The sequence below is a fragment of the Salarias fasciatus genome, chromosome 13, assembly GCF_902148845.1.
Source record: "Salarias fasciatus chromosome 13, fSalaFa1.1, whole genome shotgun sequence".
Lineage (NCBI taxonomy): Eukaryota > Metazoa > Chordata > Actinopteri > Blenniiformes > Blenniidae > Salarias > Salarias fasciatus.
In genome coordinates this window covers 5,449,261-5,462,649 of record NC_043757.1, presented here as the reverse complement: position 1 = coordinate 5,462,649, position 13,389 = coordinate 5,449,261, and the positions used below count along the sequence as shown (strand labels likewise).

At 46.3% G+C, this 13,389-nt stretch overlaps 1 protein-coding gene across 2 annotated transcripts; it reads right to left on the bottom strand.

Moving 5' to 3' along the window:
• On the bottom strand, positions 1–12,790 carry LOC115399751 (proto-oncogene c-Rel-like). 2 transcript variants are annotated; one of them, XM_030107291.1, is made up of 11 exons: positions 12,690–12,790; positions 12,539–12,577; positions 11,383–11,522; positions 11,157–11,305; positions 9,876–9,967; positions 4,473–4,613; positions 3,229–3,333; positions 2,815–3,033; positions 2,629–2,694; positions 2,066–2,140; positions 1–1,960 (listed from the first exon to the last, which is right to left on the bottom strand). In XM_030107291.1, exons 1-11 carry the CDS (start codon positions 12,694–12,696, stop codon positions 1,056–1,058), a joined length of 1,938 nt encoding a protein of 645 aa, XP_029963151.1. In that variant the 5' UTR covers positions 12,697–12,790; the 3' UTR covers positions 1–1,055. The 2 variants fall into 2 exon arrangements, with proteins under 2 accessions (XP_029963151.1, XP_029963152.1); XM_030107292.1 differs by lacking the exon at positions 12,539–12,577 and having other exon boundaries at positions 12,690–12,730.
• Between the last annotated feature and the right edge of the window lie 599 nt (positions 12,791–13,389).

Below are 13,389 nucleotides of genomic sequence, written 5' to 3'. Positions count from 1 at the left end.
CAGCAGACTGTTTATTAAGAGCCGAGCTTGTGAAAATAACAGCATTTTACAAAGTAGTCATCAAAGTATAAAAGTTCGTTAAAAAGGGAAAGAATCTTTTTAGACAAAGCAGGGCCAGAGGTGATAAAGTGTCTGACACAGTGTTGGTCCACTGTCAGACATGAACCATCAGCCCCTGGGCAAGACGCTTTAGGAAAACCGTATAAAAGGAGACAGTAAAACATGAAGCTGACATCTGCATATGCAAACCCTCTGAGAGCTCCAGTTAACACACGCAATCGCCGGTATGACATAGTCATTACAAGGGAAAGACGCCACTCGGCGTGCCTCCACCCACTCCCTCAATGGAAGTTTCAGTACCGTGCCAGTTCATGAGGGTTTCAGCACTGTTGCTTTCACTCTCAGCTTTGGCTAACGTGTCTGTACAGAGTGCACTTACAAACAACTCAGCAAAACAAGACTCCAGTAACATTCTTCACCTGACAGCTTTAGGAGATCAATAAAAAAAAAAAAAAAAGTAGCAATCACTCATTCTGTATTTACAGTTTATCGGTAAATAAATTCACCCCTGCAAAAACACATTGGCTGTGCAGTATGTGGACAGTTATGAATATCTCAAGAAAAGACATAAAAAATAGTACATTCACTGATTATAAGATAAAACGCTGTTCAATAAAGCCACTGTTACGTCTCAAGGTTTGGATTTTCCACCTTGGAGAAACCAGCTGATTTCATTTGAGTTGAAGTTTTACTCATCAGTTTGGACGTCCGACCAAAGAAGTTAAAGACATGTGACTCAGCGACACTATCCGTGAAACACGGATTTGAAGGAGTCATGAAAAGTCACCATGACGCCATGTTCGACAATGTGAGAAGATTCCTCATTGATGTCTTCTGTGCAGGAAACTGCCGAATTATCAACTGCATGAGATTGGAGCATGGTGTCTTTGGATTCACTTGACGATCCAAACATTTAAGAGTGACGGGTCTGCCGAGCCTGGCTGCAGGAGCACTGGCAGAATCTACTGACTCACGGTACCAGAAAGGTCCTCCTTTCAGTTGCTTTGCTGAGATGACTTGAGCCAGTCGGTCACAGTTGCATAGTGGCCTCCTGGAGCTATGTTGTTGTTTGCATAAGGATTCTGCAAATTTCCAAGAGGCTGCGCGACGCTGCCACTCTCTTGTCTCATCGGATCTATGCTGGTGCCATTGCTCATCGCACGAGGAACCAGGTTGGTGTAAGTATTTCCTCGGCTTTCCCTCGGGGACCGCATTAAAGCATCATGGCTCTCTTGGCCGACAGTAATCGGAGACTCCTGCTTCAGAAGAAAGCCGGTCTGAGCCCCACCACCAACCATGCCCTTGAGAAAATCGTCCCCTTCCATCTCTTCGATAAAGGAGAAGGAGCCTAGCCCCTGCGACCCTCCTCCACCTCCAGACCCTGATCCGCTGAATGCATTCTGTGGTGTATTGAGAGCGCCGTAGCCGGACCACATGGTCTGCAGGCCTTGGTTCTGGGAACCCAAGACATTCTGAGCTTGAGTCTCGGGGGCAAGCTGCTGCTGGTGGAACACAGGCTGGGACTCTGACTGGCTCATGGCGGACGGCTGAGGTTGGCTCAGTATTTGGGACTGGGGAACCGAATCCAAACACTGTAAGTCCCGCATGGAGAGCTGAGGAAGCCCGCTGTTCTCGCAGGCGTTGCTTGAATAACCGGGTGTGCGGTTTGCTTGTTGCCTGCTGCTGCTGGGACGCGGCTGATTGCTCCCGGATGGGTTGACGGTCACCGTGTCCATCGAGAGTGCTGGGTTCGGATTCGCCCACTGATGGCTCATTTGTAAATTGGACGCCTGCGAGGCCATCATTACACTCTGAGGGGTTGTCTGGTAATGCTGGCTGAATATGTTGGGTGGTTGCTGCATGGCGGAGGTGGTCTGCCTCAGATAGATGTTGCTCATGTCTGGAAAAAAAAGAGACTTTGAGTGGGGTGGCGATTGTATAACATCATTGGTTAAACGTTTGCAATCAGCAACCTGATCATATCCACTTGAGGAGAACGACTCACCTTTCCGCATGTGATTCATGGTACTCTGTGGCACCACCTTTTGCCTATTCATGGCCAAACCAGAGAAAGGATTACCTAGAGAGACAGGCGGGATGTTAAACCAATGGCTTTTAACACCAAAGGAATTTACAGACGGACTTTTCAACAATTTTCGTTTAGCAAAGCCAAAATATGTCATTCACCATCAATGAATGGTTGCGGCATGAATCAGAAACTCTGCATCCTCCTTTGAGGAAAACTAAACTGTTTGTTTGGTTCATGTCAGGCTGCACAGTGGTGTAGTGTGTAGCTGTCTCGGCTCACAGCAAGAAGACCCCAGTTCTGTTTGTCAGTTTTTACTGAGGGTGTACCTTAAGGCAGCAGAGATATGCCATAGCTTGCTGTGGCTCTACAGTGGATAAAGCAGGTATAATCAATGGGTAGCATCATGGTTCTGATCATTCTTGATGAAGAAATAGATTGATAGAATTAAGTAAGTGCTCTGGATATTTTGGCTTCACTTTTGAACAGTTAGAGGATCCAGATCCATCTTTATAGAGTGATTTTTTTTCTTTTTTTGATACCTGATAATCCTGATATCTTCATCAAGTGTTCTCTTCTGCGCTTCTTCTCATTGTAGCCGTAAGGATCTGGAGCAAACATATAGTGGTCACGTACCGGACATCAACTCAGCCGCACCGAAAATGACTGCTCTCCAAAGAACCAACAATGGCTCATGGAAAGTATCATGGAAAGCGGTTCCTGCTCACCTTTATCATCAGGCAGGTATCTGAAATCCATCGGTTGGCTGACCTCCTGATCGGAGGGTCGGCGTAGCTGCATTTGCACAGTTACCGACTCTGTGATGGAGGTGTTGTAGTAGGGCGGGGTCTTAAAGACGATGGCCACCTGGCGATGAACATCGGCCTGTGAGAAGGAGCCTTTGGCCTCCCAGCCATCGGCGGAAAAGAATCGCACCTCAATGTCATCTGGGGAGAAAGAGTTCCGATGGGATGACAGGAGGAGAAAACTGAGTCAACATGCAAAGAGGTGGCTTCTGAGGACGTGGGAAGTAAAATGGATGGATGGGTTGAATGAATGAAGATGACAGAAAATAGATGTAAACTTTATGAACGTTCAGTAGAGGAAGATGCATTACATAGCTAAATGTAAAACAAACAAACCTTTTTGTACTTTGTCGCACAGTAGAAAGATCTCATCCCCTCCCTTCACACTGCCGCTGTTGCGGTTGACCCGGCAGATCCTCAGTTCTGCTGTATTTGGGGCTCCTGAACAAGCAGAAACGGGGCATGAATGTCTAAACTGACAAATCTCAGAAGTTGGACTCTGAAGGCAGTGAGAATAAAGACAGTCGGAGTCTGGTTTGTTGATGTGTTGTGACTTTGAAGGGAACCACACTCAGTTGAAGCCTCACCGGGCTCGGTCACATGCCACATGTCTGCTGTCAGAAGAGGAAGTGCTCCATGGTAACGGTGTAGTTTGAGGGTTAGTATGTTTAAAGAACTTCCCCTTTCTGCGAGTGTGTGCAGGGAACTGTGAACCAGTTCACAATGTGCAATGTTTGTGATAACACTGAGAGAACTGGACACACGTACACAAGTCTTGCATCGAAGGTGATGCAGCCACCAGAATGAACTGTGTGTTCTGTACGTGCAAGCACAACCTATGTCACAATTCTTGAACTTCTACATCTTGTTTTCATATCAGGTGTCAATAAACACCGAATGATGTGCACTAAATTTTTTGAGGTGAAATTAAGTCAAAAGCTGCTGCTGGTTATTTACGTTGGGTTCATTCTCACATTAAGACACTGCAGTGCGTTCATCATGGGTTTCTGGGTAACTCTCATGTTAATGTTTTGTCGGCAAATTTTCGGGAATTCACATAAAAGACAGGTTGGGGGAAAACTGGACTAATATGGTCACTTTATGAATAAACGTGTGGTAACTGTTTTGTATGGTCCTTTGTGGCTGTCTTTGGCAGCAGTTGAGAGTTTCTCTCTGTTATGGAATCTCATCTGAGTAACACTTGTGTCGACTTCCTGTAACCTGGAATTGTGGAAAATTCTGCAGTTTTGTTGTACTTGTTGGAATTATTGTTTTCAGAGTACCATGGGTTTCTTTGGAAAGGACTGTCTGTTAGTTTGTCTGAAATGGTTATGCTTAAAATCCAAATTTGTCTTTGAAAACAATCTGACAACCTAGAAAACAGTTGTGGAGAACTTCACTCTTTCATATTGCTCTGAGGACAGGACAGGGACTCACGACACCACCTCATGTTTCAAAATAAGATATGAGGGTTAGGGGTCAGCGTAACAGCAGGATACGACTGATTCCAGAAAGCCAGGTACACATCAACCCGACCATGCTCTGATGATTAGTCGGGTCTAAACGTCTCCAGCACTCACTGTTGTCGTAGATGGGGTTGCTGACGATGGGGTTGAGAGCTCGGGTGTACTGGCCGGTCTCGTCCTGCAGGAAGACCTGGATGCAGAGGCGAACCACGTTCAGGTTGTACTCCTCCGTCTGCAGCAGCTCCTCTCGTGGCACTGCAGTCACAAACAATAGTGTTAGTGTCAGATTCTGATGCAGAGTTTCCATTGGAGGATGCCACTGAAAGGATCAAAAAATGTTGTTGACAAGTGGATATCGCGGCAGCTAGACGTGTCACAGGGCTGCTTCCAGCGTTCTTCATCTTCAACATTTTATTGTCTTGTTTGATGCTCTGTGAAAACAGACCGTGTAGAACAGGCAGCAAAAACATTCAGGAGAAGTTTGTTCCATTTTCGTGGTAGCAGCCTCAAACCTAGTGGAAAGGAAATCATCTGAATGTCGAGAACAGGCGATTGTGGTTAAAGTCTCCCACACCCTGCACAGGTGAGCAGTGACACCAAATAAGGCTCTAACTCTGACCGCTAACTGTGAAGAACAAGCTCTGACACTCAACATCTGTTGGCAGAGTTCTCACAGAGTTCATATTAGGTCTGGACTAAACTTAGTTCAGTTGTGAGAGTCAACTTCACTTTGAGCAAACAGTCCATCCTCTCTGTAGAGCACAGTGTCGTCGGCATCATGGCACAGAGATGCTTTTGAGATGAGGTCGAGGGTAAAAGCTATACTCTGATCTATAAAGAAACCCTGGATTCAGTTTACAATAGATTTACAATCGCCACATGATTTCTTCACATGAAAAGCAGCAACTTAAAGCACGCAGCAGATACTACTGAAACATGGTTAAAGTTAAACCATAACAGACTGAGAGAATGACTGAGTTTGCTTAAATCCAGCAGATAAGTGATGTCTGGACTTGAAAATGTCTGTCAAATGTGCAATGGGAGAGATTCTAAGCACACAACATGCTAACACACACAGCGTCACACATCTCGCCCACGGGGGCAACACGCAAACACACAGCGTGTGAGAGCGTTTTCACAGACAGACGCCCTCGCAGCAGGCTTTCACAGCGCCCACACTCGCCTTCCTTCCATCTCTCTGCTTGCATCTCTCGTGCTCTGGTGGAGGCCGTGCCCACCCACAGCGTGACGCGCTCCGCGACGTCACCTCCAAGTGGAAACAGACGAATCAGACGAGGCCCCGCGAGTGACCACAACGTCTCCTGACGTGTGTGAAAGTGGTGGGACTCGAGCAGGTGCCTCACTCCTCACATTCATGTCAACACAGATAGCCTGCATACCACGGTAATAATACGGGGATAGTCCCCATGCATGTACAGCCCCCCCCCCAAACAAAAAATAAATAAATAAAAAATAAAAAAATACGACATGTAGGGAAAGTCCTCGTCCATGCTGGACACGTCTCTCCAGCTCATCTAATCTGCCAAACTCAGGCTGTTTGCATTCTGCTGTCACAAGTCGAGAGCTGTGTGTATCAAGTTGTTTTCTGTGAGAAATAATATATATATTAAAAGAACAAGTTCGAGGTGAACGCTCATGCTCTATTAGATATCAGATCGAGTCCAAACATGCCTGCCTGCGTGTCGACAACTGTTGCAGTAGTTCTTCATATCGGTTTGAAGAGAAAACACTTTTAAGCAAAAAAAGTCTTCTTTCAGGAAGCTACAGGACCAAATCTGTGCTAACTGGAAAGCACAGAGCGAAAGCCAAAATTCACAGCTTAATGTGAAGGCAAGAACACATTCCAATGAACTTCAGAGCAACAAAATGCAGCCAAAACTGTAATACAGAGCATTACAGCATTGTCAAAGATAAATGGCAGCAGGACAATTTCTCCTGCATTAACAATTAATGAATGCTTTACTGCGGGATTGTGAGAACAGCCTCTGATTTCATCATTTCCAAAATGGAAATATTATCACAAGATTCAAATAAAATCAGAAAAATGCTTGTATGCGAGCAGCAAGACTCAAGTTGGCCACTGCATGAGCTGAGGAGCACTTCTAAAACCCATTGTCTGTGCACACTCTTCACCACCAGGGCACGAATGCAGGCGAGGGGAAAAAAAATCAGCACACAGAAAAGAAGAAAAAAAGGTCTAAAAACATAATATAAATGAAGAATTCTTCTACAATGCTGACTTATTGAACTAAGAAGGCTTTAAAACATCAACTGCTCCCATCCAGACAACATCTGTTATTACTTGACAACAGGATAAAAAAAACAAACTCTTTGCTGAGTAACTGACTTTCAGAACTACACCATTTTGTTTCTGCACTTCCTCAAATCTTCAGGAGTATTGAGTCAGCTGCCACAAACACAACTCGACCTGTTGTCTCAACGTTTTATCGAACTGGAAACCTCCTCAGTAGACGCTGAACTTAAATGAGCCGTAACATTAGGACCAGTTAAAGTGTGTAACACTGATAACCAGCAGGTGGGACACGTTCAGCTGTAAGTCATTTATGTGACTGTGCTGGTCTATAGAGGTCAATCTACTCGGTGAGAAGACTGCTGGAAGCCCCGCAGCCCGCCGCTGCTCTGCTCTGCTCTCTGTCGCTTAGATTTCTGTCGGGTCATCAGGTTTGGGCGCTGTGGGCTCGCAGGTGTAGGGAAAGTGGGTTGTGGTGGAAAGACGCTGGAAGGAGCATCGGAGGTTGCCGACAGCAGGGCGGTGGTGCGAGGAGGTGGGTGTTAGCTGTTAACATGACCGTGGGAGCACAACTGTGAGAGCACGAAAGAAAAGGATGCAGGTGACGAGCCTCACCGGAAAAAGCCTCCCCGCTGCATGACTCACACACTTTTCACACCTGCCTGGAGGCCGTAGCTGCAGGTTTGCATACAACTGTTACGTCACGTGCTGCGGCTTCATGGCACAAAGCTAATCGATGACACTGCGAGCCAATGCAGCTGCAAACGCAAGCTGACTGAGAGGGACTCGATTTTTTTCCGAATACTCAGCCGGCCCGTCAGCTGGAGCCCCGACGGCTCTACATGCATGAAGCCAGGCCGTCTTATCTCCGGTCCTCAGCACAGGAAGCGGCGAAGTTTCATAGCAGAAGTCAGCTAAAGAGGGGGAGGCTTGAGCCAGCCACCTTCTGCACACAGCTGAGGCGAGAAGGGCTGCAAAGCCGCCCCTGCAACCCGCGACCAAACCAACGGGCGGGTCGACGAACCTGTGTCCATCGCCTCCATCTGGAAACTAACTGCACAACTAAATGCCTTTCAAAAGGACTCAGATCTTACTACGTATATCCGCCAATCTGATCATTTTACCTCTATGTTAGATATGTGAAAAGAAATCCACAAAAAAGCCATGTTGCTCTAAAGTGGCTGCAGAAGGGGCTAAAACAAAAAAAAAAAAAAAAAAAAAAAAGACAAAATACATGCAATCGCTAAAAAGGTTTGAAATGGTTGAAACAGCTGAAATCAACAGGACTAAAATGGTCAAGAATAGTTAAAAAGCCACAATGACTTCAATAGGCAAAATATCTAAAAGAGCTAAAAATATAGAAGAACTAAAAGAGCTAAAATGGCTTAAAAGACACAAGAAAGTTAAAAAAGTCAAACAATAAAAATGGTCAGAATTATCAGGAGTGACTGAAAAGGAGCTGCCGATATGACAAAAACAGCTGAAGGAGATAAAATCTGATAAGAGTAAGGTGAACAAGCTGAAAGAGCTTAAACGGCTGAAACCGCTTGAAAAAGGGTGATTTAACAAAACAGGAAAGCTGTTTAATGGGCTGAAATTTACTGTAACAGCTAAAACGTCTGAAAAATAAGTCAAATAAAAGAGCAAACAAGCTAAAATTAGAACAAGCGGCTAAGAGACAACAGACGAAATGTTTTAAATGATCAGAAATGGCTAAAAAGGAAAATTAGAAAAGATGTCTTAACAGAGCCAAAAAAGCTTCAAGTGACTGAAACTGCTTGAAAAAAAAGAAAGAAAGAAAGAAAGAAATTAACATAATGGCTTCTATATTACACCATTTTCAGTTTTTATTTGTGTAGCAAAACTTTATGGGCCCAGTTATCTCTCTTCTAAAAGTTAAGACGAGCTTCACTTCAATCACGGCGTCTGCAGACTCCATGTTGGAGGAAATCTGAGGCCACCGACTGCCTGATCTGCAGTAAGGTGGAAGAATGGAGAAGTGGTCAGAGAAGCTCAGCGGATTGTGAAAGATGCTAAAAATGTCGTGCTCGGCGGCGTAGAGAGCATCTGCCTCAACCTGGCGGCGAAGCCTTCACACTCCCGCCTCACTTTTTCTTGAGTCCTTTTCATCGGCGCTGGGGAAGCCCCTCGCTGCCCCCCCCCCCACCCCCCCTTTAATGAATCCTGCATTCCCAGCTCTCACGTGGCATCCTGCACGGCGCTGAATTGAGCAACTGTGACCAAGAATGGGGAAGTGGGTTCAACGCCTGTTTGTACACGAGAGGACGGAGCGGTGGAAGCTGCTGCACAACCACACGGCAGAAAGCTTCAGAATGTGAGGGTAAATCTGAGAACTGGGTCACGACAAGCGAGGCCGGTGTACCTCAGCCTGGAGAACGAACCGGCAGACACCGACGGAGGAGGCTCGGCAATATCAGTTCAAATTGTTCCTGGTAACAGCGAATGAAATGAACTCGTGTATTTTGTGGCTTTTCGTACATTCAGGAGCTCTTTGAGTTTCACTTCCGTACCGATAATGATCAACGGCAGTGCTTCCTTATCAACACTGCTCGCCCCAGAGAGTAAAATACAAGTTCAAGTTAAAAAAAAAAAAGCTACAAAGTGTAATTATTTGTAATGAAGAAGAAGGAAAAAATAGCACTGACAAGCCTTTTCTGGCGGGAGAGTTTGAGGAAATATACCAAAAGGTCACAGGTAGTGATCATGAAGACAGTTTCATCAGTGCATCGATAGAAATACTGGATTCTCTATAAATCTCAACTTTTTTAAAGTGGTTTACTTGATCAGTCGGGTGACTTTTATATTAAGAAGAAACATTAATTTATTAGAATATATCCTACATTCCATCATTGACCACTAGATGTCACTGTACGACAAAAGAAAGCTGCTACAGAAAAACTTCTATCATCACTGGAATTAAGTTTTGATTGACAGACCAAGAAAAAAAAGCTACGCAGCACTTTTTTAGCATTTTGCAACATTTATACAGACAACAGGTTAAATTTGTGATATAATTTGCATCCCGAGTGCATTCCATGGCTATAGCTGAGTAAAACTTCAGGATTTGCATGATCACGAATGAAAATATTGATCCAATAGAGATCCAATCCAGAAAGCAGCATATCCACAGTTTTTGGGGTGTTTGGTTTGATTATAGTCACATATATAACTGAAGAAACCTGCTGCTCTTTGACTGCAGCATCATGTTTGGGCGCTTCACTCACCGTTGAAGGGGTTGATTCCTCTGGTGATCCTCTTCACGATGGCGTCTTTCACCTCCCTCCGCCTCACGCACTGGATGCCCAGGTTCTGGAACCTATCCCGACAGGACAGACAGACGGTGAGGAAACGGCCAGCCGACGGTGATGCAAGCAGAAGCCGCGCCCCAGAGAGAGAGAGGGACGCCATTAACAAGCGGCTAATCCAAAAAAACAAAACAAACAATGCCGCGGTGGAGGAATGTCAGTGACGCAAGTATTCTCGATATTCTCACCCGTCCGGTCGAGCTCGCAGATCCGAACGGCGAGAACACATTTCTCATTCATTTCAGATCTGATCCCTTCTGACGGACTCATTTCATTTATTTACAGTTCACTTTACACACACACACACACACACACACACACACACACACACACACACACACACACACACACACACACACACACACACACACACACACACACACACACACACACACACACACACACACACACACACACACACACACACAACATATTTGTCAAACCATGTCTGTGATGAGTTTGGCAATATGGGAATTCCCCAAATGACATCACATATTTGCCGTGTGTGTGTGTGTGTGTGTGTGTGTGTGTGTGTGTGTGTGTGTGTGTGCGTGTGTGTGTGTGTGTGTGTGTGTGTGTGTGTGTGTGTGATTTACTGCACAAGTTTCTCTCTCTGCTTCTGAGAGGACCCCGATTCAAATTTGTCTGCTTTCGAAACATCATTGTAATTAGAGAGCAGAATTCAAATACATCCAAACATACTGATCCTTTGTCGTTTTGACATTATGAATAAACGTCCTCTACTACACGCCACACTAATCCAACCATGGAGAAATCCAAATGAAGACGGACTGAAAGACACACATTCATTCAGAATTCGATGCTGGTTTGTTTGGAGAAAAATGTGGAAATTGTGAGAAAGTTTTGTTAAAATTGGTTTAGATGGATAAAACGGTTAAAATTGTTAATTTGTCTAGAAAGCAAGAGTCGCTAAAAACCCTTGAATTGGCAAAAATGGCTGAAAATGCTAAAATGGCTACAATGGCTAAGCTGATAAATTAACTCAAATTTATAGCAGTTTTTCATTTTGGCTCAAAATATTGATTAATGTTTCAGTGAATGTAGAAAACTTCTGGCTCGGTTTGATGTCGGCGTGCTGATTAAACCCAAGACTGGAGGTGTGAATGTCCGCCGATGATGTAAACCATGAGGAGGAGGAGGAGGAGGAGGAGGAGGAGGAGGAGCAGCAGCGTCACTCACGCTATCACTTTGCGGTCGGGGCCGAACTCGGACTCGTAGAAGCCGTCCTTGCAGTCCTTCCCCACCAGGTCGTGCGGGTGCGGGCGGTACGGCTCGTTCACCGTCACCAGGGAGACGCGCACCTTCCCCTTGCCGCAGTAATTCAGGATCTGTTTACGAGGACAAACGTCAAACGTGAGACGAGGCGGCGCGCCAACGGAGGGGGTTCTCGGGTGGCGGGGCCGACCTGCAGGCTGGGGTACGTCCGGTTGTTGTCCGAGCTCCTCTCGCCGGGGATGCTCCCGGCAGAACGGCCCTCGCACTTGTACCTGAAGCGCATCCCCCTCGGCTTGGGCTGCTCGAACATCTGGATGGACGGCTCGGCCACTGCAGAGACCAGCACACGTCGTTGGTCCGGGAGTTTCCTGGAGAGCCAGCTACCACAGGGACTTTGGCGGGTCTCCGTGCAAAAACGCTCTTTTCCCACTTAACGCAAACTCAGACCCGGTTCACACGGCAACGTGGTTTTCGTTTCGGAAAAGTTTCGCGTTTGCACAGCAATGTTTTCTAAACGCTTCCCGGTTATGGGAGGAGCAGCAACACCGAAGACGCTGCAGTTAGCGTGCCGCGCCATGAGTTGGCGCTGTCGGCTGTTTTTGGTAATGAAACCACAAGAGGTCCAAATCACAGTCACTAACAGGGAACAGGAAAAACAGCAGGGAAAACAGCTGAAGCGCTGAGGTAAGGTCGGGGTGACTCTTGTTTCAAACATGCATCTCCTATTGGAAGCACCTGTTCTTGTTGCCACTGCTGAATAAAGATCAAGAGTCTGGTGTCAAATCACAGATTTCCAGAAAGCTGGAATAGTTTCAGAAACAGGAGAGAAGCTCAAACAGCAAGCGCGAAATACAACTCAGACAAACAGGACGGTGAGAGGAATTCATTAAAATCTGCAGAAGTTCATCACAGACTAAAAACTTCCTCAAACTGGTGTTGATGTTTGTGGTTCTGAAGCTCTGACTGAAGCCATTAGATACATTCTGCATCCATGAGCAGGTCTTTGAGTAATAAGAATAGTAAAAATCAGTGCTCTCTGAAAGGGGAATCGAGCTTTTCCTCCAGCTCTGAGCTCCAGACGAGGCCTCAACTTGTTGCATGAGAAGCAAAGCGTCCCCACATGATCTCCAGAAGAGGAACTGAAGCCTGATCCGGGAAGTTGCGTTTCTGTGACAGCCGCGCAGAGCAGCAGACCGTCCGGAGGACGGAGGGCTGATCGAGCCGAAGAGAAAACTGCACGAGAGACGAGCGGGGAGGGAGAAGGAAGGGGAGGAAGCGCAGCGACACGGATCCGCGCTCTGAGGCTCGGACTTGTGAAGACATGCAGGGGATGAAACGGGACTCACTGAGGTGCGGATCGTCCCCGAGCATGGAGGGCAGCAGAACTGGAACACACACAGATCGGGCCACGGTGAAGACCAGCAGAGGGGACGCTCACGTGACGGTGATGATGATGGTGATGAAGGTGTGCGGGGGTGGAAGGGGAGCGGTACTCACCGTCCATGGTGCGCTGAGTGTCCGCGGCTCTCTGTCGGCGATCCTCGGCAGACTGAGCGTGACAGCAAGACACAAAAACTGCTTATAGCCCGAGGAGCCTGTCGGGGGAATTCCCCTCCGTCACGTCTGATCCGGCCAATGAGGAGGGAGAACAGAGGAGTCACTCCTCCTCCCTCACCTCCGTGCGTAATAGCGCACAGGAGCGCACCAGAGCGCGCAAATAGACCGATATGTTAATTAAATGAACCAAGCAAAGTGCATTATAACCTCTTATGATATGTGAGGATCAACAGGGGCGTCTCTAAACTCTCTGTGGCCCCCTGAAAAATACACCTTAGCCCCCCACAGCAGACCCACATGAAGAAATAAGAATAACAAAGAAGATGAAGATCTCTGCTGCAGGTGAAAGGAGAAACTTTCATCTGTTGGCATCAGTCCTTCTGATTGTGCTTGTCCCATCGCCCCGCCCCTCCCTGAGGAAGACAACAATGCCTTTTGGAGCAAACACTCAGTGAGACGGTGGCCTGGATCAGCAGCAGCTTTTGTCTTTATAAATCAAGCTGAACAGCAGGAGTAAGTCACCATTTCTTGCAGGTTATATGAATTTTTCTTTATATACATATAACATTCAATCCTTTCGAAATTTGGGTTTGTTCTTTATTCTTTTTGATAATACTTATGTTTCCTTTCTTTGCTCTAA

Excerpts from the sequence above, each read along its gene's own strand:
- LOC115399751 (XM_030107291.1), bottom strand. Across the intron at positions 4,614-9,875 it reads AGGAATCAACCCCTTCAACG|TGCCACGAGAGGAGCTGCTG; the intron begins GTGAGTGAAGCG and ends TTGTGACTGCAG. Across the intron at positions 2,695-2,814 it reads ATACCTGCCTGATGATAAAG|ATCCTTACGGCTACAATGAG; the intron begins GTGAGCAGGAAC and ends TGTTTGCTCCAG.